This window comes from Plutella xylostella, chromosome 7 (genome assembly GCF_932276165.1).
Source record: "Plutella xylostella chromosome 7, ilPluXylo3.1, whole genome shotgun sequence".
Taxonomy (NCBI): domain Eukaryota; kingdom Metazoa; phylum Arthropoda; class Insecta; order Lepidoptera; family Plutellidae; genus Plutella; species Plutella xylostella.
The window spans coordinates 6,738,758-6,765,074 of record NC_063987.1 but is presented as its reverse complement, the minus strand read 5'-3'; the positions used below and the strand labels follow the sequence as shown (position 1 = coordinate 6,765,074).

The window sequence follows — 26,317 nt, the reverse complement described above, 5'->3', positions numbered from 1 at the left end:
AATTTGAGGTCAGTCTTTTCATGGTATAGCAGCGTAATGTAATCTGCTACCTAGCATGGTATATTTTAATTCTAAAAAATATCTGAGGTCTTCCTCTTTTTAACATTATCACACCAACATAGTTAATTATAAACGGGTGGCTTCGGCGTACCTATAAGTTTTGTTTACCCAAATTCTAATCGTATTTTGCTTAAGTAAGTCATAGGTACCTAATTACTATTTTTTCCAGTAAGTATAATCTCGCAGTTGTCAGTATTTTTCTTACATTGTACGATGTTTTTTATCAATATAGGTAAGTACTTCACGGGTAAAGTTTTAAGAATAGATAGATACATAGGTACGTACTTATGATTATTTCCAACAATACACCAATATTAATACTATCGTAAGATAGCGATTGAAGAAGCGATAACCGAATCTTAAAACTGAATCAACCAAAATTCATCTTAACACTCTTGGGTGGCAAGTTGCGTAGGTGTATTTATAATGACGTTTTTTAAGTTAGTATTAAGTATAATCCTAACAGTTAATTATGTAGGGAGTATCCAGGTGAGGGTAGACCCGTTGGTACTGATCAATCAAGGGTTAGTGAGGGGAGAAAAGTCTATAAGCGGTGATTCATCGTTTCTCGGAATTCCTTACGCTCAAGTGGATACAGCTAACCCGTTTGGGGTGAGTATTCATGTATTGAATCTTCCTCGTTCTTACCTAACTAGTTATGTAACTTCATAATGATCATAATAATCATATTGATTTCAGGCTTCTCTACCCGCCCCCGACTTTGATGGTGTGTTCAACGCCAATCGTGCTGGAATTAAATGTCCTCAAATAAGTGACAAAGAAGTTGGTAAAGACCGAGTTATCAGTGGATCCTTGGACTGTCTGACTCTGAACGTCTTCGTGCCATCTAAAGCCAGTGTGAAGAATCCTCTACCCGTGCTGTTCTACATTCACGGAGGATCTTACGTGAACGGCGACTCCGCAAATGATGTTGTCAACGGCCAGAAGCTTGTAGAACAGGGAATAGTTGTAGTGACTATCAATTACCGAGTTGGTCCGTATGGATTTTTCTGTTTAGATGTCCCTAATGTGCCAGGTAACCAGGGCCTCAAAGATCAATACTCAGCTCTTAAATGGGTGAGACAGAACATTGTTCATTTCGGGGGAAACCCTTACAATGTGACGATCGCAGGAGAAAGCGCTGGAGCGGCGTCTGTATTGTACCAGGTTTACGCGAAGAAAGAAAAGTTATTCAACAGAGCTATAGTAGAGAGTGGATTGCCACAAACTCCTGCTTTGCACACTGTGGGCGATCCAGAGGCAGCTGTGAAAGTGGCTAGATATCTGGGACTCAATGCAAACGACACTGAGCAAGCTCTCGAGTTCTTATCTAAGTCCTCAACAGACTTGGTGATCGCTGCTGTGAATGACTTAGACCTGCTTCTCACACCTTGCAAAGAAAGGTCTTTTAGCGGGGTCGAAAATTTCCTCGAAGATAACCCCTTTTCTGCCGAACCGTCTAGCAAGATTAAAAACATGGAGATCCTTATCGGAGTTACTACTTGCGAATGGTGTGACCTTACAGAGAGAGATCCTTCGTTTGTTGACTTCTACCTCAGTTTAGCCTTCGACTTTGATAGTGTTACTTTGAACAGAGCGACTGAAGCTATTAAGCATTTCTACTTCGGCGATGAAGATGTAAGTGAGAAGACAGGAGTGCTCCTAGATACATTATTGTCGGACTATCTGTTTATCTACCCAACAGAAATAGCCGTAGCTAAATTGTTAAAAGAAGGGGCTGGTCCAATATACAGTTACGTGTTTAATTATGTGAGTGAGAACGACAAAGCAGAACTCAACCACGCCAAGCATACTGCTGAACTGAAGTACGCGTATGCTAATGGCTACGAGAATTTCAATGACGATGAAAAACTGATCTCGGACCGACTCACTCAGTTGTGGGCTAATTTCATTAAATACGGGTAAGTTCCATCTATCATGGTTTTTATACTTGCCTGCTATAATAGGGTAGTTTCCTAGAAAAATAGCAGATAGGTACTTACGTATTATTACGTATTACGTACGTATTTTTTCTAAACGACTTTATTATTATTCCTCCCTGTATACTTTACTATCCCTTCTTTCCTCACCATACCGATTATCATTGTATTCCCCAGAAACCCAACTCCGTCGAAGACAGACCTGGTTCCTCTGACCTGGGAGCCAGTCTCAGGGTCCTCTCGGCCCTATCTGAAGATCGACCTGGACCTCACCATAGAGCATCGCTTCAGGCAGGAGAGTGTGGCCTTCTGGGACCTCTTTTACAGTAACTTTAAGCCGTACCATAAATTTTCTAGAGAGTGCCATCTAGAATAGAGATTACCTACAGTTTTCCTATGATTTGAATTATAGGTCATATTCCCTGAAATATATAAGTCCTAATACCTATTCATAATATGTAGCAGGTAGGTACTTACCTAGGTAAAGAATCTACATATTATAGGTACCTAATTTATATATGGGCAGTTCTTACACATAAAATTGATACTTAAATGATTACTTTGTAAATTGTGCAATAAAGAATGAAATAAAATAAATACAACAAAATTGGAAATATTTACTCATTTATTTATACATTAAAACTGTGCACTGAGCACTATAATTATTTATACTTACAATAAATCATTGTATAAAAATATTTTGTCATCATTTTATTAGTCCTTGCAGCACATAAGGCAATTTAATTGCTACAATCTACAATCATAACAATTCTAATCTAAATAATTAAAGTACCGATTGACAAGTTTAGCGTTTTGATTAATAAAAAGAAAGGCAGTAAGTAATCTTAGGCAAGTGTAGATAATAGGCAATATTGTTAAATCGATACATCAGTCATGTTATAAAAAGAACCTAGGTACAAGTTGGTACCTAAATAAGATTTTTCGGAAGTGTATTACAAAAGTAATTTGAGTTATAGTAATAAACTAATGAGTAAGTAGTTATCTATGGTAATAGAAAAGAGAGTCGCTATTAGTTAAAAAGATTTCAGTTAAAATATAATATTTTTTGTTAGAATTCATTTACAGCGGTGGGTCTACATCGGCTTAACTAGTAAAACGAAAATACTAACAAACATTTTATGGACAGAACAAAATTAGGTACAATAAGTTGAATACTCTATAAATGTATTTAATTTGTATTTTATGTTTAATCACTATAATAATTATAATGGTAAGCAACATCTATGACGCTTCATTTTAAATTCATTGATCAACAACTTTCGCACATGTTATCACAGTAATAATTGTATTAATTAGAATGATTAATTTGAATATTAAGTCTTGCATTAATAAAACATTTTTAATGGACAACTCATAACCTCACGAAACATATAGATGATCATACCAAGTTTTGTACAATGAAAAAGAGATCTCACATAAAATATATAAAACCAATTAAAACTAAACATACATCAATTCAAATTAAAACTAATTTCACCATAAAGCATTAAATTATATAAATTATAAGCGAATTATAAAACTGGTGATAGTTGGATAAAACTAAGCGCTAGGTACAATATTTTCTGCTATTTCAAATCTGGAATAGCTATAATTAATGGCTCTGACCATGCCATGGGTCTTGTGCATACTGGGGCAGCTGCATCGGCAGTTTATTATATCCTGACCCAACATTTGGAACTGGGTTTGTAGTGGCAACCTTCTGGGCTTGCTTAAATTTAGTAGAATATTTGTAGAAATCAGACATTTCAAATGGCTTAGTTTCTTCTCTATAAGGTATACATTTACCCTGTTCGATGACTGTTAAATTCTTGGACATAGGCAGGTCCATGGACACAGAGGTTGGTGACACCACAGGGGGGCTTCGTGGCACTTGGTTTGGACTCTGCAAAGCTGAGTTGCGTCCAGTTGACATCATTATCTCGTAAGGCTGGGAGTTACCTATACTTGATGTACGCTTCAAACTAGAACTCTTCTTCAATAATGGTGCCTCAGACTTTGTTGGGGAATCTAGGGAGGTTTCATACCACTGCTTTTCTTTAGGTCTCAAGTCTGATTGTGATATTGGCGAGAATTTGGAGTTCAAACTGACAGAATCAAAATTGCTCTGAGAGTAACCAGACATTTGGCTAACAGGACTCATGGCATCTGGGTAGGCTCGTCTGTCGTCTCGTCCATAGTCATCTGTGGATACTTGTAGCTGTTGCATGTGCATGGGATTGCGAACACTGTTACGTTCTCGTAATGGCAGTGTGTTAGGTACAGTGGCTGTTCTCTCTGTAGGGACATGAACATGATCTGAAGGTTGTTCTTGAATGTCTGGCTGTGATCTATGTTGGTAGAGTGGCTGTTGATATCTATTGTAATTGTCTGTTATATTGTCTAAATGCTGATTATAATCACTATGTGAAGTAAGATGATATGTTTGAGTTCTTTGTAGAGTATTTCTTCTGACCCCCTCAGGTCTCCTTTTTGGTGGGGCTTGCATTTGATGATGGAGCGCTAGGTGCTGACTCTGAGCTTTCAGTTGAGAGGCATACTGGTACAGCAGTGGAGTATTCCGGGCACCATTCTGTTGCGGAGCCGGGTGTGGTGCAACACTACCATGAGTATAGTGGGTAGCAATGTCGGGATGACTTGAACTAAAATGAGTTTCTCTTAATCTTGAAACAGAGTGAGCTTCAGGGCCATTATTATAGTACATTTTGTTCATGTAGTCAGTGGTCATAGTGTGATGCCGGTAAACCACATTCTGTTGAGGTTCACCATGTGATGTTTCCGGGGAAGGATCATGACGGCCAGCCAGGGCAGGGTAAGTGTGTGACGTGTGAATCGAAAAGGTGTCCGTCGACCTGTCCTGAGGCGGGGACGGGAAGAAGTTGGAGCAACTGGTCTCTGGCCGTCGCATATGCCTTGAATGTGAGCTCTTTGTGGATATGCCAGAGATGGATGGCGTGGAGAGTCTGTGTGCGTAGTTTTTGCGTAGGTTTTGGTCGGAGTCGTGGAGGCGGTCGGTGTTGAGCCGCAGCCGGCGCGAGGCGGTGTCGGAGCCGTCCCGCACGTCGTCGCCCTCGCCGCCGCCGCGGTCCGCGCTCCGCACCGAGCCAAGCCGCTCGCGATGAGGCACCTCCGGGCTCAGCGGCGCCTCGGGCGGCATCACTCCCGTCAGCTGCACCTCCTGCACGCACAGCTTGTAAAGCTCTTCATTCTTCACCGATAGGATCTGCTCCAATTCCTTCTTCCTAGCTTGCAACTTCAACAGTTTGTCCTGCTTATCGGAATGCAAATCGCTGCCCATTGTGCTTGTACCCATATTCAAATTAACCAGAACACACGAAGCATGGGTGAAATAAAGCACACACAAATAGGTAAAACACGAAACGAAACCAAATCTAACTAAAATAAACAACGAAATTAAAACTAAAATATTGTTTTATCGTTTGACACAAAACGCCACCATTTTGATTATAAGTTGTAAAAAAAAAACGAACCATGTTGAGTGAGAGCATCTTTCATAGGTGTCAAATTATTATTCTGAGGATGGAACGCCTAACGGGAATTCATATTTTTTATTTTGTCGTCGAGATTTTGAGGGGAGATCACAAACTTTTCACTGCCTAACGCAGTGAGCCCTTGATTTATATTTTCTACAGCTGAAAAAAACAACTCCGAACTGGGAAGTTTCTATAAAATAGTGCCTACATTGGCCTACATGAACGTACTTCTTATCAGCTGGCAGAGATGTCAAGTCAAATGTCATGTCAATTCAAGGTCGTTGTAGATTGTACGACTCGACTGCTACGGAATTACTTATCATGTAAATTGGTTTATTGCCCAGAACGTAGTTTCCCTGTCCTAACTAATTATCACTGTAGATCTGTAGTAGGCCCCTGCCCTTACCTTTTCTTGTTGTATCTTGAAATAGAGCGAAAATGTCCAGAGTTTACCGTGCATTAGTAGCGGTTGGGGACAGGGCTGTGCCCGCAAAACTTAGACCACTTTGGGAACACGAAGCTGGTAAGTCATAACCTTCGAGATTTCCTTGATGATGACTCTACATAGAGTCCTAGATTTAATGTAAAAATTCTATGATTTTCAGGTCCGAAAACTGTCTTTTTCTGGGCACCTGCATTCAAATGGGTAAGTGTATTTACGTGACATTGTTCAAGGCAAAGATCTATTCATAACTCAAGACCTTGTATAAGGACAGTAGGAACTGCAAAAGATCGATTCACAATCTAGCGTTAGCTACTGTTGGAAACAAAAATATTGTTACATACTACAATTACATAGGTACTCTTTAGTTGGCCATGTCCAACCTCATTCCACATCCCCACATAAATCACAATATTCATGTGAATGTAAATCAGGAAATCTACAAAACTAATAATATCATATATTACCTCACTATTAACATTATAAACATGTACATGCCACAATTATTATATTTGCCATTTTCATTTATATGATTTCTAAGCATTATTAAATTAAGGCAAAAAATGCCTTTTGCATGTACATGTCATCCAATATTAAATCCTTAAGCCAACTGAGCAGATGTTTAACTCATTAATCTTATCCTGTCCTATTAACTCTCAGATAAGGTTACATCTACTAGTTACTTACTTATAAAATCCTAATCTCTGCTCAGTATGGTTGAGGTATCCATCTTGATTGTGATCATCTCCACATTTCAGGCTTTGGTGTTGGCTGGTCTGGGTGATTTGAATCGGCCCGTTGAGAAACTGTCCGTGCCACAGTCGGCATCACTAGCGGCCACTGGGCTCATCTGGTCCCGGTATTCACTTGTCATCATCCCGAAAAACTATAGTCTATTTGCCGTCAATGTCTTTGTAGCAATCACAAGTATATACCAGTTAGGAAGGGCCTACAACTACCAGCAAGCACTCAAAAAACAGGAAGGAAAATGAAGAAATAGATTTTTAGTCAAATGGGGTTTAAATCTTGAAACTAGTTTAGCAGGGGTATTGAGTAGCATTAAAGTTATTTATTTATTATTTTATAATAGGTAGTATAAATTCAATTATAAATTAAAGACTTCTAATTCTACTTATCAAGGGTTATAGAAAGGATTTACTCCACTTAATGAAAATACAGGTAAATGATTTCAACTGTTGTATCCTATAGAATGTGTTAGAATAGTAGACAATTTAGGAAAGTTGACCATTTGACGATACTTTATCATAAGGTTTGGAAACATTAACCTACATACATCTTATGAGTATAAAGTAAGTTGTGATGACCATGAGGATACATAATATGAAATCATTGTGAGCATCATTAATAATGTTTAAGCGACAGTTGCCACTTTACCATTTAGATCTTGTTGTATGTTAATTAACATTGTTACACATCTGTGATAGTTGTCGTGAAATGTTTTCAGTTAATTTGTTATTACGTTGGCCAGCCTGGAATTCTACATCTTGTTATAAACTGCACAAAAATATTTAGTAAAAAACCTGTATTTTGTATTCTTACTTATGTTGTTCTGTATGTAAATTAATTAAATTCCTAAAAGCCGTTATAAAAAAATTCAGTCCTAGCTGGCTAATGTTTTGTTACTTTGTATACCTACATTATTTATTTAAGTATATTTTTGTAATGTGTTTTTCTGTCGTTGAATATTATATACTTTTTAAAATATTCTATTTACACTGACGTTTTTTTATCCACCTGCGGAAAAATCTATTTAGGTGTAGGGGACATTCATATATTAAACGGTAAATAGGTAGGTGCTATTAAGATACATCTTCGGAGCTGATAAGATTATGGTAAGTTCAATACTATTGTATCTCTAGGCATGTAGCCTTTTCTTAGAAGTAGATAGCCTAGTCTGTGTTAGATAGTATCTTGTGTTGTCTATTGTTTTCTGTCCTTCCATGTTTACCCTAACAAACGTTGTTACTTGTGATGTGTGAAAGTATGATATCACGTTGTGAAATCAATCGCCTTGTCTTGTGTTCATGGTTGAAAATCGCATGCACATGAAACGTTATCCATTTCAATCGTTAACCAATAAATAGAAATACATAGGATTAGATACAATTTAACTCGCATGTTCTAAATCTTGTTTATCATTTACTTATTGCATTTCCAAATCTAAAATAATTTATTATTTGGAATTCTCACATCATTTGGTGCATGCGCGCATGTTTATAATTATATTCTTCAATTAAATTTCAATAAAAGTTATGCCTTAGTTTAAATAAGACATGTAAGTACCTACCTTCTACCCACAATACCAGATCTATAAATAACTCACATATGGGTTTCCTATCGCAGCATTTCGGATTACCTACTATGTTTTAAAAAAAATAGCTTAATAGAGCAAATAGCCAGCAGCCTGCTTAGAAACACTATTCCTTCTTCTATTCACACTTCCATAAATATTCCAGGCACTAGTGGCGGCCTCACTGGACGACTACAGGCGGCCTCTAGACAAGGTCTCCACCACTCAGTCGGCCACTCTAGCCGCGACTGGGCTGATCTGGACCCGATACTGTCTGGTCATCCGGCCCATCAACTATTCACTGTCGCTGTGCAACTTTATGTTGGGTGCCGCGAACGCGTATCAATGCTTCAGGGCGTACCGTTTCCAGAATGCTATGAAGCATTAATGTGGAAATGGTGAGGTTTTAAGGCAGTTGTTAGGGGATAGCTAAAGGATAGTAACAACAGATTCGTGTAATAGAAACCTTTTTTTAAAAGAAACCGATTACGTTATAGACACAGTTTAAGCTTAGCTTTAACGTTTAGTTATCCCGGTCATATTTTCTATTTTGTCTAGTTTTCACGGGATTAAACATAGCTACCAAAAACGTCTTCTATTAAGTTTTTCGAAGTCTCTATTGTGGGGGCGCCTCTTTTTTGGAGGCCCCCGCCTCCCTGAATCCGGCCCTGATTATAATTTAATGTATCCTTCCTTACGCGACTGCCTTAAAATAATTATAATAAGCCTACAGCAGATCTGCTAATACAATTTTTACCGCCGTTCTACGAAAGATGTACCTGCATGAACCATGGAAAATAAAACGAGTATTCTACGTATTAATCATAAACATCAACCACCTACTGTTTAGATAAATCTATAATATTTTATTCGATGCTTACCCAGGGCCAGGGCAACTCAACGACTTGTGACTTATTCCGAAGCGATAGTTAAATCGCGGAAAATTTCTATATCGCTTTTTCGAAACGCAAAAGTACCTAACCCTGAATGGAAGTCGAGTCGCCAATAAAGTCTCCTTTTATGTTAGTAACTCTACCGGTATTTATGCAGTATATAATCCAATATAACGATAAGCAAATCTTCCATTGAGTCAGAGGCTATTCGAATTTATCTGTTGTAATACAATTTGTAGTGATTTAACTAAGTATATACAACTTATCTGAATCTGTAAATCAAAACTTGTTGATAGATAAGATTGATAAAAGAACGAGTTGTCATATACTATGTCTGTAATACCCGTCTACCTTTATATTGAGTACCTACTTGAATCGTAGGTATTTACTGTACGTATTATAATCATAACTTTATCTTTAGTAGGTTACAGCCATGAAAGGTATTGCATCCAATCTGTATCTTATATTTTTAGTGTTGCTATAATAAGTATGTTTTTTTTGTTTTAAATTCTGTGCCAAATGATTTATAGTCAAACATAATATATTATGTTGGTCTACAATATTCTTAAGATAAGTTCATTTATTTACCAAAGTTTTTTAATCATAAGCAAACTTGCCATATTATATAATCTGATTTATTAAAATGTTTAATTATGATATATTCTGTATTTATTAATTTATCCTACATTAATTACAGTACATTAAATGAACCCCAATTCAAAACTATTAATTATAACTATAAGACACGTGAATTCTCTGCTATTTTTCTAAAGTTACTCATTCCTTCGGATAGAATTTCAAAACAAAACCATATAAGTATATAAAAAAAACTTTAATAGTTAAGAATATCATAATATTTTTTACATTGTAAGTAAGTATTCTTTTTTTTTTAATATAAATTATAACAACAAATGAAATAAGTGAATTCATTTATAATAAGAATAACTTTATAAGCTACACTGTTCTTCGATTTTTCACAACATTTTATTAACACCAACATTAGTCACTCCTTGACTTATAATTATTAATATTGTTATAGTAGGTATAATGATTATATTTTTTAAAAACTTACAACATTGGTCGTAGGATATATGAAATATGTACAAAGTAGGATGGCAGGTGAAAGTAGAGTGCAAGGTATCTGAAACAAAAAAAACAGATTATAATTAAATACCTATAACAACTTAGTAATATATTACCAGAATGGTGGGAAATGGTCAAACTAGTGGGCTTAGGATCTTTCATCCTCACAGAAAATACCTCTTGAAGTCAATTTCTAAGTTTCATGATGAAACTACTGATAAAATAGCAAACATTTCCGTTTGAACAAATTATGAAAACTCACACCAATGGCCAATGAATATGATATAACGCTTCCCCATCAATGCAACGTAGCAGTCATAGCATAGCAAATCTCTGGTGGAAAAGGACCATTCCCACTTAAGGGTCTGCAATAGGGAATCGAGGGTTGGCATTGTCATAGAATTATGTAGTAAATGATGCTCTACAGCCTTGAAAAAAATCACACAGGTAGTTGAAGAGTCTAGCTAGGTGCTGAATCATTCGAATTTAAGTAAATGATTATGGATAACTGTAAATTAATTTCAGAATATCAAGAAAAACCAGTCAATCACACTCCCGTATTGTAACAACTGTGTCGTAATTATAAAGAATTTTCATATGATTTTTATCATATTATAAAGTTAAAGGCTTGGACTAGGCGCTAAATACCTTGATTTTTAATAAACACACACTTATTTTGTGTAAATTAATCCCAAACTTGAGCAATTTTTTTCCCTCAAATCTTCATACAAATATCTATGGCGGCTTTCTGTGTTATAAAATCATAAACACAAGTGACGTTTGACTCAGTTGGCCGCTGGCCTCCAAAGAAGGGTCACGTCGGTTTAGGCAGCACTGACAGCTCGCGATCTTATCGTGTACAGATACAAAATCACTGCACATTGGTTGTCATTGCACTTTTTCAACTTTTATGACACCAACATAATTTGATTTGAAATTGAGGAAGCATAATTCTTCCAGTATATTCAATACATTAAATTAAATTAGATAGTGTGCAATATTCTCGTGATATTACAGTCTCGTAAAGGTCTGATGAGGAGCAGGAATATAGCGAATGGATCTAAGTGATGACAATACGCACGAACATTAGGTTAGGGATCAAAAATACAGTCTCTTGGTGCTGGTTGAGGTATGGTCTCGTGAGGATCTGATGAGGGCAGTAACACGGTGGTGGCTCAATTTTATTTCAAAGATGTTAATAGCTAAAAGCATCGAGTTTGGGCTATTATGTATGTTTTTCAGAGAGAGAGAAAGAGATTTTGTTTTTCCTCTGGATGTGTTAGGTTTACTGGGTTTACTAAGTTCATTCTGTTAATGGCATCAAGTTGTTATGTGTTCATAAGTAATAATTATTTATTAACAAAATGCTGTTGATTCTCCACGAAAATGTAAAAATAAAAATAAAATAAATAAAAATATTTTATTCGTAACGTAAAATTATCAATGACGGAATTTCTTCTATAGACAGTAGCCACAAAAAAAACAAACGATAGATGGCGTGATTTGAAGATAAAGATACATTTTTTCGACACATAGACAGCAACAACAAAAAAATACAGATTTAAAGAAAAGAAACACATACTTATACAAAACAACAAAGAAAAAAAAAGGATACACATCAAAATAACTGGAAAAAATATAAGCCCCAATTTACTTGTGTGGGACAGGGAGTACCATAATATTTTTTTTGGGGTTCTCCCCATCTATGCGAAATATAAGCTTGATATCTTTACCCGTTTCTGAGAAAAAGGGCGGTGACAGACAATCAGTCAGACAGACGGACAACAAAGAGATCCTATAACGGTTGCTTTTTTAGGGTTCCGTAGCCAAAATGGCAAAAACGGAACCCTTATAGTTTCGTCATGTCCGTCTGTCCGTCTGTCCGTCTGTCCGTCTGTCACAGCCGATTTACTCGGAAACTATAAGTACTACAGTGATGAAATTTGATGGGAATATGTGTTGTATGAATAACGTGACCATTTATTTTTTTTGCCAAAGCGGGACACCTGCGGAATTTCATATCCCTCAAAGATTTTATATTATCTTTCTTTCTTATCTTTTCGCTCAGTTTGCTCAGTGCATCAATTGAAAGTTCAATCCCTACGATGAAATAGTGAAATTTGAAAGAGATGCATGAATGGTGAATGACCATTTTTTTAATATTTATCTAATAATCTTGTAAAGTTGGTATATTTAGGATACCTAAGTACTTACTTATTAAGTATGTTTTTATAAATATACCAGACGGGTACACTACATAAATCCAAATAACTTTTTTACGAATATGAAAATAACGATTTTTAAAATATGAATTTCATAGTTCTAGTAAATTTTAAGTTTTCGAATAACGAAAATTACGAATAGTTGATTAACGAAATTTCAAACAACAGATTTATTGAAATGACCAAAGTAAATTTTTCAAATGTTATAATTTCGATGTTTTAAATGTACGATTTTTATTATATCGAATTGTTTAAATAACGAATCCTGAAGTTTTAATATTCTGAAAACACAAATCTCCGAATGTAACTTAGTTAACAATTTTTTTTTTGCTTCGCTCCGTTTTGTTTTTCGACATATATTTATTTCTCATACCAGACGGTACAAAATTCTTAAACATCATAAGTACTTTGATTTTTTTAATACGCTCACGGGCAATGAAAAAGTTCCACTCACAAAATGCCGACACCAAACGACCCCAATTTTTTCAAACATTTAATTTAAAATTTGAACATATTATTACTGTTTTAAGTAGGTAATATCCTAATGCTCTGTTAAATGTACTTCAATGTTGCAGAAGGCGTCTTAGGCTAGCCTTTTCAGTTTAGGAGTAATTTGGTGCTTTTCTCAGTGGAACCTTTTCATTGCCCGTGAGTGTAATTTGAGTAGTTTTATTTAAAGTTCTTATCTGTGCATCTTATCTTATTTTCACATTCATGAAAGTTGATACAAATTACTTTTTTGGAAAACATGACTCCCACGCATTTCTTCTTTGTTAGGAATCGGTAGGTGAAAGAGATAAATTTATATACACGATAGAGCAAGAGCGAGTTAATGCTCGTCACTGAACGAAGTTACTCGCGAAGTCTCGGTGGAACTCGGACTCATATTACTCCCTATAGTCTATGTGAGTAAGTGATAAGAAGATAAATAGTTGTGTCTCAAGTGATTAAAAGAAAGAAAGGAAATATGGGATGAAGTTACAAAATGTAGGTAATTTAAATTATTGTTTGGTCTGTAAATCTGAAAGCGGGACATTTTTGCCCTCGCGGGGGACAGCGGGACGCACAGCTTGAAAGCGGGACTGTCCCGCCCAAAGCGGGACGTATGGTCACGTTATGTATGAACCGCTACAAAAATATGACACTAAATAGTAAAAAAAAGAATTGGGGGTGGGGCCCCCCATACATGTAACTGAGGGATGAAATTTTTTTTTTCGATGTACATACCCGTGTGGGGTATCAATGGAAAGGTCTTTTAAAATGATATTTAAAGTTTTCTAAAAAACATTTTTCTTAAAGTGAACGGTTTTTGAGATATCAGCTCTCAAAGTCGTAAAAAGTATGTCCCCCCCCCTCTATTTTTATAACTACGGGGTATAAAATTCTAAAAAAAATAGAGGTGATGCATGCTAATTAACTCTTTCAACGATTTTTGGTTTGATCAAAGTATCTCTTATAGTTTTTGAGATAGGTTGATTTAACTGTAATTTTGGTTAATATTTGCTGCTACGGAACCCTTTGTGCGCGAGCCCGACTCGCACTTGGCCGGTTTTTTCTTTTGACGTTCGAAACCCTAAAATTAAGTAAAAATATTATGCTGCCAAAAAATGTACTTACAGGTATTGAAAAAGCGGTATATAAACAAATTATACCAGCAGAGGGTTCACCATTTAGCTGAATGTTACTTAGAAAACGGCCTTGAGTGGCGGTCAAGTTGGTCCCCGCCTGCGATACTTTCCATTAACATTGGGACTCGTTTTCATGTTTTTAGCGTACAGTCAATAATAAATAATAATAATAATAAATATGTGGGGACATCTCACACACGGCCATCCGACCCCAAGCTAGGCAGAACCTGTGTTATGGGTGTCGGACAACTGATATATCTACACAAATACATAGATAGATAGATACTAAATATAAATATCAACACCCAAGACCCGAGTACAAATATCTGTCTTTAAACAAATATCTGCCCCAGCCGGGAATCGAACCCGGGACCATCGGCTCAGTAGTCAGGTCACTAACCACTACGCCATTCGGTCGTCCTACGCCATTCGGTCGTCAAGTCAGGTTTTTAGTTTTTTATAATTGTATTTTTTTATTTGTAACTTTTTAGTTGTTTTTATTTTATGAAATTTTACGTCGGTAGGTAGTTCATGATCATTTTTTATTTCAATAATTTTGGTGTTGTTATTTAAATACCTTCAATATGCATATTTTTGTAATGTGAAAATCAAGTCCTTTCATTTGATACCTTACACGGCAAAGTTGAATTATTATTTTTTTGATCATCACGTTATGTCCTCAAGAGGGCGCTATGTACATTTTAATGGAACGTCACATAGCCTATAGCCATCGCGCCATCAATACGCTTCTAACAATACCTCATACATCAAAATCTATCAAGCCGTTTAGGCTACAGGAGGGAACAAAGAAACAGACAAACATACATATATACATACATACAATCAAAAAACATTACCCTCCTCCTTCGGCAGTCGGGTAAAAAGGAGTAAGGCAGGGGGTCATTCTGAACTTTTGCTCTACGAGTTTTGGAAATTAACAAAAAAAAACCTTTTTCATAGAAACTTTGTTGGACATGTGACTTTTTACCATGGAAAACGAATATTTTTTTTCGCGAATTTGCAAATCTCGTAGAACAAAAGTTGTTCAGAATGACCCCTTGAGTCATCCCCTTTTGGCTTAGTATAGCCCTTTTGCGACACTATGTATTTACTTTGCTTTGTCGTCGGGGTTCAGTTGGCTGGAGGATGCCCGAAACTTATTATCTACACTTTAATACTTGTAGTTACCTTTCTACAAGTAAATACCACATTTGTTTGAGAAAGCTAATCGGGTTCCGAGTATAGAGTAAAGTGGCACCCCTATTAATTTCTACTCTTTCCTGGTGCCTACCAGTGAAAGTAAGAATTATACTTACTTACCCTAAAATCACCCAAAATGTACTTGAACATAATTGTCAATAAAGTTGGCGAGTAAAAGTTTATCGACCCACTGTGCAAACTTACATGTGTGCGTGTCACTGCGTGTGCTGTGTGAAGAGCATTGAAAACCCAAAATTGGCGCGGCACGTCACCCTGTACGGGCCCTTAAATAGTGTCTAAAACGGTTGTAGATGCCTCTTGGATCTACGAGATTTATGAAAAACCTCTGTTATTCAATCTATCTGGTATCTAAAACGCCATCATCAACAATGAGGCATCACCCTTATTCACACTCACATAGGGTCTAGAAGGCGGCGTCCTTGCTGAGATGCGTCTCGATGTCGACCCGGCAGATGGGGCAGTGCTTGTTGGTGCTGAGCCACTGGTCCACACACAGAAACCGCCCTTATTCACACTCACATAGGGTCTAGAAGGCGGCGTCCTTGCTGAGATGCGTCTCGATGTCGACCCGGCAGATGGGGCAGTGCTTGTTGGTGCTGAGCCACTGGTCCACACACAGAAACCGCCCTTATTCACACTCACATAGGGTCTAGAAGGCGGCGTCCTTGCTGAGATGCGTCTCGATGTCGACCCGGCAGATGGGGCAGTGCTTGTTGGTGCTGAGCCACTGGTCCACACATAGAAACCGCCCTTATTCACACTCACATAGGGTCTAGAAGGCGGCGTCCTTGCTGAGATGCGTCTCGATGTCGACCCGGCAGATGGGGCAGTGTTTGTTGGTGCTGAGCCACTGGTCCACACACAGAAACCGCCCTTATTCACACTCACATAGGGTCTAGAAGGCGGCGTCCTTGCTGAGATGCGTCTCGATGTCGACCCGGCAGATGGGGCAGTGCTTGTTGGTGCTGAGCCACTGGTCCACACACAGAAACCGCCCTTATTCACACTCACATAGGGTCTAGAAGGCGGCGTCCTTGCTGAGATGCGTCTCGATGTCGACCCGGCAGATGGGGCAGTGCTTGTTGGTGCTGAGCCACTGGTCCACACACAGAAACCGCCCTTATTCACACTCACATAGGGTCTAGAAGGCGGCGTCCTTGCTGAGATGCGTCTCGATGTCGACCCGGCAGATGGGGCAGTGCTTGTTGGTGCTGAGCCACTGGTCCACACACAGAAACCGCCCTTATTCACACTCACATAGGGTCTAGAAGGCGGCGTCCTTGCTGAGATGCGTCTCAATGTCGACCCGGCAGATGGGGCAGTGCTTGTTGGTGCTGAGCCACTGGTCCACACACTCCATGTGGAACAGGTGCATGCACGGCAGCCGGCTGAGGACAAACGGGATGGTTAAACATTGTTTAATAGCTGTTTAAAACGTAATTTGATAGATTTATTATGCGTTTGACAGCGCTAAATATCTGTGGTAAGGCGTTTACAGTCTAGTGCTAACTTTGCAACGGGTAAAAGATGGTTTATAATTTAGCATGGAGCTGGTAGAGAGAGTATGAAGAAGGCCTAAGAGTGTGGCGCTCCTTGAGAGACATGTCCAGTAGTGGAGGATTACGGATTGATGATGATGAGGTCTTGAGATATGCCAGAAAAACAATACATGAGCGTAATTTTTTAAAAGCTGTTATGCCCACTAATAACTCTGTATAACGAATAATTAACTGACTGGATCTTGCTACAACTAAAATATATTGTGTCTGCAAAAGACAGGCCACTTTGGCGCTCATCGCCTCATTTATACCACTATCTCACTTACCGACAGTCGCTATCTCTTTCAAACAGAGACAGGCATATAGTGCACTTCTCGTCTCTCGCAGCACTAGCACTATACGCGTGTCTGTACGTGTTCCGTTCTATGGTGGCTCGCGAGGCACCGCGATGCCGCGCCGCTTCCGCCGCGCGCGCCATTTGGCGGAAATGCGCCGCGGCGAACGCTGTTGATGTTGGCTGGAAATTGAAAAGGAAAATATGTATTTTAGTGTTGATATAATATTGTGGTACAGTCACTGCATCTATTTATGATTATTCTTTGTGAGCGGTTCAGATGAATGAAACCTTAGTGCTTAGGCGTCAAAGGTCTTAAACCCCTTCCTGACCCTTGACCTATTCCAACAAGGCTGGTCCGATTTAGGTTGCTGGGACAAAGATACAGATTCGTTACGATGTTTTACTTTACCATAATATATACCTTATTTCATCGCCAATATTGTACAAAAATCCTAAGAACTCATCTGGACTCTCTAGATGCGTTACCCGAATGAGTGACCAACTTACCACAGGCACTGCCCCTGCTATTTTAACCTACATTAGGTATGTACTTCATTGGAAGGAGACCCGTGCCTCAGCAGTGGGGACGTAATGGGTCGTGATGATGATGATGATGATGATAGGTATGTACCATTGAGCACAATAACATACGGTACAAAACGCTCACCATGACGGAGGGCTGTATGGAGATGTGCAGGTGCGGCGTGTGCATCTGCAGGTAGTGGTGTAGGTGGTGGTGCACGCTGTGGCCGTCGCTGAAACATACAAAATGGTTTATCATCATTTGGAGTCATGAGGACAGGTTCTGAGGGCCTATCACGGGCTAACCGCAATTCGATACTATTTTCGATACTACACAAATATATGGAAAAAGATTAGGGCCAACGTAGTTGCTTTTGGAACTAACAAATCTGCCTTACATTTTGAGAGTGACAGTTGACGATACGCAAGGTAAATGGAGGTTCGAAAATCTTATAATCGCTGCACTGATGTAATTTACGGAGGAACAACCATAACAACGTAGCTTGTCGCGCGAGCTTCGCTTGAGATTTTTTCGTAGGGATTCCGGGATAAATAGTTGCCTATGTATTATAATCCAGGGTGCCAAATTCATACAAATTAGTTCAGCTCTTTGCCTTTGAAAAAGTAACAAACTTTCAGGTTTTTAATAATATTAGTAGGATGAGGATCTCGAACGTAGCCTTTCCAATTATAAAATGGACAACCACGTATTACGAATAGAAAATTTTGGTCAAAACAATGGCTACTTACTCTATCGGTGGATCGGTGGTGAGCTCCTGTGCCAGCGCTTGCTCGATCTCATCCGGGAACTGAAAATGAAAGCAAACATAAAACATTAGGAACACATCAATAGTATTTGGACATAGTGTTCCAAAAAAGTAGCTCAGTATAAAGTCGGTTTTTATTCCTATCTACTACTTTTGGAATAAATAAACGAGGATTCGATTTTTACGAGGAAACTTTTAACCCATCTGGCCACGTGTCTGTAAAGCACAGCCAAAGGGTTAAGGGCTTTTTAACAGCGTGTGGATTTCACAATTTTCCCGAGTCCCGCGTGCGTATTCCACGCACGTATTCCGATGTTAAAAACATCCTAAATAGTTGTACATGTATGAAAGCAACACTTGCGGGTGTCACTGTCACGCGTGCGGGGTAATCCCGCGTGCGTGATTAAGGGTCAATTCAGACGTACCACAACCACACCACAGCCACAACCACGCCGTGTGGTCGAGCGTATATTTTGTATTGAAAATGAATAATCCAATTCACACGTGCCACATTTTGCCGTTGTTATCGACCACCTGTAATACAACCACATTGCAACCACATCGCAACGGCAACGCCGCCACGCGGCGGCTGCACCGCGGCAACCTGTTCTCCGTATTAACTGCACACGACGACGTGGTTACCACATCGCAATGACAGCGACAACGCAACCACATCGACATTTTGTCGCTGCCACAACGCAACTGCAAAAAGCCGCTGCCACACAATTCACACGTACGCCCACACCACATTATGTCGCTGCGACGTGGTGTGGTTGTGGTATGTGTGAATTGACGCTAAATCCTGATTCTGAATAACTACTGACCGGTATGAAGGGCGCGGCGTGCGGCGGCGGGAAGCCCGAAGGGGGAGCCACATATACTACTCCGTAGCCTGGTGAAGCCATCATGCTGCGTCGCTGGGCTTCCTGCAAATATAAATAAAAGTGAAATTTATACAGGGTGTTGCAAAAATTAATTTATGCAGCGTGATATATGTAAGCCCGAAAATGAAATCAGAAATCTCTGATAATCTGATTGTATAAAGTGTAAGTATAGTGTATAATCAGCATGTTTCATATCGGTTTACTTTCGGGTAGAGAGGCTCGAACAAAAGTAGCTGTCGTTGCGTGAACGTGAAATAGGTCATCTATGTATTATGTACGCACACAACAGATATTATTGCGATTTTTTAAAAATAGATAGTGATTTAACAAGAAGCTATATGGTCCGGAATACGCATGATGGTCCACCTTAAAGGCTAAATGCGGAAAATTGCCTCGCCACGATAGATGTCCCGGAATTCTCACGGTAAAACCAGGGTAAATAATAAATTACAACACAACTGACCAGCATGTGATGTTGCCGCTGCCACAGTCTCTCGTGCACGAGGTAGGGAGGCGCTATCACCGGGTCGCGCCGCCGCGCCTCCGCTGAAACACACAAAAGTATAGTTATAAGGTAAGTATAAATTGTGGAAGGATCCTGACGCAGCGTCTTAACTTTTTTAAATAACTCTAAAATCGTTCTTACACTTTGTACAATACAGCATGACTGCTATGGCAGCTGTTAAATCCATACATTTAATTTGTATTTTTTTTGTTTTCAATGGAATATCAACATTATTTATCAGGTCTAAGGATCTGTCAGTCAAACCTTCATAGGGATCATGCCTTATTTACAGAGTGTATCGTAAAAACTTAGGTTCATCTTGATCATCCCATAGCCTTCCACTTTCTTCCACTACTAGACCTAAGCCTTCCTTTCTTTGAAGAAGTGCTACAAAATTCTGTCTTACACCTTCTTCATGCAGCCACCACGGGCTACCTATCTAACCTCTTGGACCCAGCCGGCCACTCACCGTGATGGTGGTGCGCGTGGCGGGCGTGCGCGCCGTGGTGGCCGTGCGCCGCGTGCTAGCCCTTCTGTTGCCATTAGCCACCACCGGCTACCTATCTAAGGTCCAGCAAGCCGAGGGGCGTCCCACACTCACCGTGATGATGCGCGTGATGAGCGTGGCGGGCGTGCGCGCCGTGGTGGCCGTGCGCCGCGTGCGCCGCGTGCGAGCAGCAGCAGCCGCGGCAGGAGGAAGCGCAGTTGGGACGGAATCTGGGGGCGAATTGGTGGTGTTATTATATGTGTAGATTGCTGTTGATTCTGAAGGCAAAAATTATAATATTAGAGCTGTCAAAACCTAAAATTCGACTCTACGAGTAAAAACGTAAATGTCACTTTTTGCTAGCAAAATTTATAGTTTGACAGCGTTAAAATTAGAATTTGTGCCTTCAAAATAGCTACCATTGTGTAGGTATTACATTTATGGATGAAGGATATGTGAGGATCCGAGGTGCAACCGTGTGGTGCAATAATTATATGTAGAAGTCCGGCTCGAAGGACCATAAAAGGCTTCGTAGTCTCAGTTGCCTGAATAGAAGCAAGTTTATTGGTAACAAGAACAAACGATATTAACAAAGAAGAATTCCATTTCGGTATTAACCGAGATAAAGACTGAAGGATCTCATCTGTTGTTAGGTATTTTTCAACTGAACGGGCGTTGCGTCGTCGGGCGGTTTTGACACATTCTTCTTGGATCTCTAAGCGGACCCGCTTCTCCTAGCAAATAAACTATACCATTATACTGCCGCCTCGCTAGCATCCGCTCTCAAGACACTGCGAACTCACCCATGGTGTATAGCATTGTTGATGGCCGCAGCGGCGGCGGCGGCGGCGGTGGCCAGGCGGTGGCTACGGTCCGACAGTCTGCAAGGCACCACCTGATTAGGCTTTCAATGACAGTCGCCAGTTCACCTCCGTATACAGAGTGTTTCAAATTAATAGGACTGAGGGAAAGTATGGCTTAAATGAGGAGGATAAAATCAAAATGTTATTTAACTGTCCAAAAGTTGGGAAACAGAAAAAAAACTCAATGGGAAAAGGGATGGTAATCAACGACCAATATTGCAATCATCTTATCCAAGAATATACAGTAGAACGTCTGTAACGGTATGTTAAGGTGGATTTTAAGAAGGGAACATATTTTTTTCTGCATATCGAGATTTTTAACATATTAATTGTAAACAGGAGGCGAACTGAATAAAACACTCGATTAATAGCCTAATCGGGACGTACCTTGACGGTCGACTTATACTAAAAAAAAAAAAAAAAAAAAAAAAAAAAAAACATTTATTTGCAGAAAAATTTCAGTACAAACTTATTCTTAGGCACAGCATTATATTAGTTACATTTAAAGTGTACTAGGTATATCTTGAGAAAAGGTTGCAACCTCCTGAACTAGTATTAAACTGTATCTCAGGAGGAAGCGCCTCCCCACGTTATGAATTTTAATATTGTAACTATGTAGGTGTGATAACGGATGTAGTTTGTAATTGTAGCTTATGGGTAACTATTGCAAAGTAAATGTACATTTACATGCGTGCAACACAAACAACAAATTAAATTAAAAATTAAGTAAGAGTTAAATTGATGCCGTTAACATGAGCAAAATAACAACTTATACTATTCTATTTTAGATATATTGTATATATATACTACACTTAACTAATCTATATACTATACCATAAACACAGAATCGGGCTCTACGATAACAATGATATTATACTATTGTGAAATTGATAGTATGTTACACCGAGATACTTAACACTTAGTTACATACACATTTATATGTTTATTTACTGACGCTAGGTTACAATTTTTAGGTAGTTTTCAGTTTCATCATAACTAAGCTTATGCAAAAAGGCTGATACAGTAATTTTACAATTAAATTGTGACAGGTGTACAATTTCAACAGTTTTACTAATTAAATTGTACAGCCTTGGCCCAAGAATGTAGAACTGGCGTCCAGCCAGTGCCGTCCTACAGGACACTAGCTGACAAATACGGTATTTGCACCGCCTGCTCTTTAGTGCGTTAGTGTTGATAGGCACATGCCTGTGCTGTCGCAAAATCACCTTTAAAATAAACAACTGTCTTATGGACAAAAGTTCAGCTTCTTTGTAAAGAGTGGTTGTTGGGTATAACATTGGTTTTTTGAGCATGACTTTACTATCTATCAATTTCACCCATATTACCAATTAACAACTGGAGTCTAGAAGAGATAAATAAAATTGACAAAAATCTGGAACAGTCAAAACATGTGCAGATTTTTACGATGTCCCGCCGCAACTCAATGTTATATCGTCTCTAGTTACTGACCTGTTCCTAGTGACAGCCTGCGGCGGCGGCTGCGGCAGCTTCTACGAACCATCAATATAACCAACCGATATGGGGTTAATTCAAATTCAGAGAGAGAAAACATACGCTCAACAAACGTGTAAAATACTGTAGCTGTAGCAACACTATTCACACGACTTATTTTAACCACTAAACTGCTTAAAAGCATTTTCCTCTCTCTCGTCAACACATCACACAAGTCACAAATTACCCGTTAGGGTGCCTGTCCACCAATGCGGAGCGGGGTAGCGGAGCAGTGCGCGAGGCAAAAATCATCCAATGAGCGGAGCGCTAATTGCATGCGCGGAGTTTTTATGCAATCTCATTGGTCAATTTCTCCGCTCCGCTCGTTTCGCACTGGTGGACAGAGAGCCTTACTGACCTGTTCCTAGTGACGGCCTGCGGCGGCGGCTGAGGCAGCGCGGGGGGTGGCGCGGGGGAGTCGAGCGCGGGGCGGTGCGCGGGGGGCGGGGACGGCAGCGGCGACGGCGACCCGCACGTCTTTGACGATGACGTCAGGTCTATCACTTCGCGCTGGAACGGTGGAAGGAGAGGGTTTAGAAATTCTAGGAGGAATAACGTTAGAACCCCAGTCATTCAACACTAAAAGTCGCGTAACTTTTGAACGGCTCAGCCGATTTTTATAAAATATGGCTAAGAATAAGGACACTTAAGGTAACATTACCTGTGACTGTAAAAGAACAAAACGAAAACGAAAACTTAAAAATAAAACAGTACAAAGAGGCGGCCTTATTGCTTATAGCAATCTCTACCAGACAACCTTTGGATGGAAGTGAGTGAGTCTATATGATTGTGAGGTAGTTGTGGTGCAAGTATATACATAAAAATATATACTACTATATGTATACTATATACTACAGAACGTCTCCATTTAGATCAAGAGCCTACATCATTTCCAGTGTACTTTTTCCAGGATGACAAAATTTCATAGAAATTTTATCTCTGAATCATTGTCAGAGAAATGATACTTACAATGGGGCTCACAGGGTTGGGCAGCACTTGCACGTCATCATCGCTGGAGTCGGAGACCCAGTCCAACTGCAGGTCAGGCGCGGTCAGCGCGTGCCCGCCGGTCTCGCGCCGCTCCTGAACGAGTGAAGTGAACGAATGAATGATAGTAAGTTGAATGAATGTAAGTGCTTGTGGTTATGGAAAGGAAATGGAGGTTTCAGCTCTAGAACATTAATTATTATTGGATTCTTTGATTGATAGATAATTGATAAATGGTGAAATGGATAAATGGTGATATTTTATTATTAAATCAAGGGTCAATAACAGTTTCATATTGGGTTTAAAATTGTAAAATATTTGCATTTGTCTATAGGTTAAAATAATATATATATGCAAGCAAGCAACTTTTCAAAGCCCTTGAAAAAGGACTACTACTTTTTTACTTGAACAAAATCTAAATGAAATATGTGCACTAACCTGTGTACCACTACTGCTTGAAGCATTGGCATCAGATGTGCTGGCTTGAGCACTAGGTCCTGGCTGCGGAGACGCAGGCGGCCTCCTGTCCCCTGCAGCGTCAATATCACCACCCATTCCTGTAGCATCTACTTCCTGCTTCACAACTACATTTCCACTCACTTCTGGAGCTCTAGTAGTTACCAAATCAAGACCGGTTGACCCTGGTTCTGTTTTGACTTGAGTTACGTTTGGCTCAACTTTAATAGATGATACTGGCATTGCTGTACTAGGCTGCACAGCTGTGCTAGCTTGATGACTTGTCTCAGAAGTCCCAGGTTCTTGCTTGATACGTGAAACTATGTTTAAACCGTCAGGAGGTCCAGGGTTCTGAGTATTCCGAGGAACTGCATTTAATCTGTGGTAGTGGTGATGGTGGGGTGCACGGTCACAGTGACTAGTTGAATAGTTCGGGATGTAACTGTGAACATGATTGTATATGCAGCGATGTGTGCGGATGTGATCATGGTTGACTGTAGTGTTTTCCTGCTTTATACGGACAGGAGCCTGATGACTGTTTGAACTGCCTTGCTGTATGGTTGCTTGTGATGGGCCATTGCTATTTGTTGGCACCAAGTTTCTGCTTGCCTCAGCATCACCAGCAGCTCGAGTTGACTGTTCCGAGTGATCATGCGGTTCTCTCTTTATATCCACCTTGACTGGTGCAGTGGAGTAGCTGCAGTTTCCATTAGCTGGTTGATTCTCTTGGTGTGGCTCTATCTTAATTTGTGGGGCTGCCCCGGCCCCATTATCACATTGACGTTTTCTTGGTGCAGCCATATTGTCCTCCTCTTCTGAACTGACTTCTATAGGGTAACTGCTACCCTCAGTTTCTTTGGACTGCCTCCTTCTAGGTGATATGTTAAGTCTTCTGCTGGGCCTCTCCAAATTAATTGGTTGATTTTCACTATCAGGCAAAGGAGGCCCTCGGGAGTTGTGTGCGTGATTATAATTTGGATGTAACTGATTATATCTTAGTGGCACATGTGATCTATCATTTCTTAGTACAGGGTTTGGCATGTTGTACTCATACAATGGCTGAGGCCTGTAATTTCTGTCTTCATTCAAAACAATGACATTATTGGTTTGATATGGTGTCACTACATACTCACGGGTTGGATGGAATGCGGGATTGAACCGTGAGTATGGAGGGTAGTAGTTGTTCACTTTAGGTTGGTAGCGAATGTGGGCATGTTCTGGCACTCTTCCTGGGTGTATGTTGTCTCCGATATAGTTTGACACACTAGAGCTGTCGGGCAACGGCTGATACTCCTCTGGAACAGGTGTCCGTGACGACACGGGGTGGGACAGCGGCTCTACAGACACTTCGTAGGGCTGTGAAGCTCGCACGTAGCCAGTGGACACATTGATGTTGCAGTGGTTCACGCCGCGAGAAGTTTCCGATGATGGCAGCACTTCTACATCATCATCACTCTCTGCAAAAAGGGCGTCGCATTCCATTTCCTCTGCAATTAATAAATATACGACGTTTAAACACAAAATGTTATTTTTAAAGAAATGTAACGAGAAAAATTTAGTTTCATACCATTTCCAGACTGGTTATCAACAGTAGACGAGAACGCCGTATCAAGGATGGCTGCGAGGGAAGAGGGCCCAGGGATATCCCAGGAAGTAGTTGATTGTTCACTGTCGAACCCTCTCTCAGTCATTGTAAGATAAAATCAACATATTGCACAAAATTAAACACTAAAATATGACATAGTTGATTCCGGATACAAATTCATTGTACACAAAACTTCACACACTATCAGTCCGTATTTAAAACACAATAGTCTTTGCATTAAACATGGTTTTCTTTTCTTAATCATAACCAGTTAATTTTGTTACTTTTGAGACAAAATTATTCTTTCTTTGCAATTTTTAGAAAACAAACAGTAAAATTCAGGAAAACTACGACATTTTAGTTTAGATAATCTGTGATTTTATCTGAAAGATTATATTGCCACTTTTAAAAATAATTACGCATTAATCCTAATTTGGAGTTTCTTTATTTTAAAGACACAGTTCAAGTTCCTAAGAAATTTAATCACTATCACCACCATTAATTTCATGATTTACAAGACTTATAAATAAAAGTTTCTCCTAATTTTTGTGTCAGAAACCTATCAAAGCGAGAGACCGCGATTCTGATTATTCTGAGAAAA

At 39.4% G+C, this 26,317-nt stretch overlaps 4 protein-coding genes across 6 annotated transcripts; 2 read left to right on the top strand and 2 right to left on the bottom strand.

The window, feature by feature from the left end:
• Positions 1-425: 425 nt before the first annotated feature.
• Positions 426-2,607, top strand: LOC105393145 (para-nitrobenzyl esterase). Its single transcript, XM_011564878.3, has 3 exons — positions 426-672; positions 760-1,982; positions 2,178-2,607. The coding sequence occupies exons 1-3, from the start codon at positions 487-489 to the stop codon at positions 2,374-2,376; spliced, it is 1,608 nt and encodes a 535-aa protein (XP_011563180.3). The 5' UTR covers positions 426-486; the 3' UTR covers positions 2,377-2,607.
• Positions 2,608-5,478, bottom strand: LOC105397410. The gene has a single exon (XM_011569430.3). The coding sequence runs from the start codon at positions 5,329-5,331 to the stop codon at positions 3,613-3,615; it is 1,719 nt and encodes a 572-aa protein (XP_011567732.3). The 5' UTR covers positions 5,332-5,478; the 3' UTR covers positions 2,608-3,612.
• Positions 5,479-5,777: 299 nt separating this feature from the next.
• Positions 5,778-8,689, top strand: LOC105397409 (mitochondrial pyruvate carrier 2). 2 transcript variants are annotated; one of them, XM_011569428.3, is made up of 3 exons: positions 5,778-6,035; positions 6,118-6,158; positions 8,432-8,689. In XM_011569428.3, exons 1-3 carry the CDS (start codon positions 5,951-5,953, stop codon positions 8,651-8,653), a joined length of 348 nt encoding a protein of 115 aa, XP_011567730.1. In that variant the 5' UTR covers positions 5,778-5,950; the 3' UTR covers positions 8,654-8,689. The 2 variants fall into 2 exon arrangements, with proteins under 2 accessions (XP_011567730.1, XP_011567729.1); XM_011569427.3 differs by lacking the exon at positions 8,432-8,689 and adding an exon at positions 6,713-7,117 and having other exon boundaries at positions 5,792-6,035.
• Positions 8,690-9,971: 1,282 nt separating this feature from the next.
• On the bottom strand, positions 9,972-26,097 carry LOC105393176 (E3 ubiquitin-protein ligase arkadia-A). 2 transcript variants are annotated; one of them, XM_048622219.1, is made up of 13 exons: positions 26,001-26,097; positions 25,699-25,859; positions 24,114-25,618; positions 23,658-23,771; positions 23,047-23,198; positions 20,428-20,543; positions 19,785-19,867; positions 19,262-19,363; positions 18,421-18,479; positions 17,816-17,903; positions 17,138-17,328; positions 16,570-16,700; positions 9,972-10,299 (listed from the first exon to the last, which is right to left on the bottom strand). In XM_048622219.1, the coding sequence occupies exons 2-12, from the start codon at positions 25,820-25,822 to the stop codon at positions 16,577-16,579; spliced, it is 2,658 nt and encodes an 885-aa protein (XP_048478176.1). In that variant the 5' UTR covers positions 25,823-25,859; positions 26,001-26,097; the 3' UTR covers positions 9,972-10,299; positions 16,570-16,576. The 2 variants fall into 2 exon arrangements, with proteins under 2 accessions (XP_048478176.1, XP_048478177.1); XM_048622220.1 differs by lacking the exon at positions 9,972-10,299 and adding an exon at positions 16,151-16,495 and having other exon boundaries at positions 16,619-16,700; positions 25,699-26,092.
• Between the last annotated feature and the right edge of the window lie 220 nt (positions 26,098-26,317).

Bases quoted from the DNA above. Each gene is read 5' to 3' on its own strand.
- LOC105393145 (XM_011564878.3), top strand. From the start codon at position 487: ATGACGTTTTTTAAGTTAGTATTAAGTATAATCCTAACAGTTAATTAT. The intron at 673-759 runs GTGAGTATTCAT...TATTGATTTCAG, and splicing joins ATACAGCTAACCCGTTTGGG to GCTTCTCTACCCGCCCCCGA. The intron at 1,983-2,177 runs GTAAGTTCCATC...TGTATTCCCCAG, and splicing joins GCTAATTTCATTAAATACGG to AAACCCAACTCCGTCGAAGA.
- LOC105397410 (XM_011569430.3), bottom strand. From the start codon at position 5,331: ATGGGTACAAGCACAATGGGCAGCGATTTGCATTCCGATAAGCAGGAC.
- LOC105397409 (XM_011569427.3), top strand. From the start codon at position 5,951: ATGTCCAGAGTTTACCGTGCATTAGTAGCGGTTGGGGACAGGGCTGTG. The intron at 6,036-6,117 runs GTAAGTCATAAC...TATGATTTTCAG, and splicing joins ACTTTGGGAACACGAAGCTG to GTCCGAAAACTGTCTTTTTC. The intron at 6,159-6,712 runs GTAAGTGTATTT...TCCACATTTCAG, and splicing joins GGGCACCTGCATTCAAATGG to GCTTTGGTGTTGGCTGGTCT.
- LOC105393176 (XM_048622219.1), bottom strand. From the start codon at position 25,822: ATGACTGAGAGAGGGTTCGACAGTGAACAATCAACTACTTCCTGGGAT. The intron at 19,868-20,427 runs GTGAGTGTGGGA...TGTGTGTTTCAG, and splicing joins TCATCACGCGCATCATCACG to CGGAGGCGCGGCGGCGCGAC. The intron at 19,364-19,784 runs GTCAGTTGTGTT...TTATATTTGCAG, and splicing joins AGCGGCAACATCACATGCTG to GAAGCCCAGCGACGCAGCAT.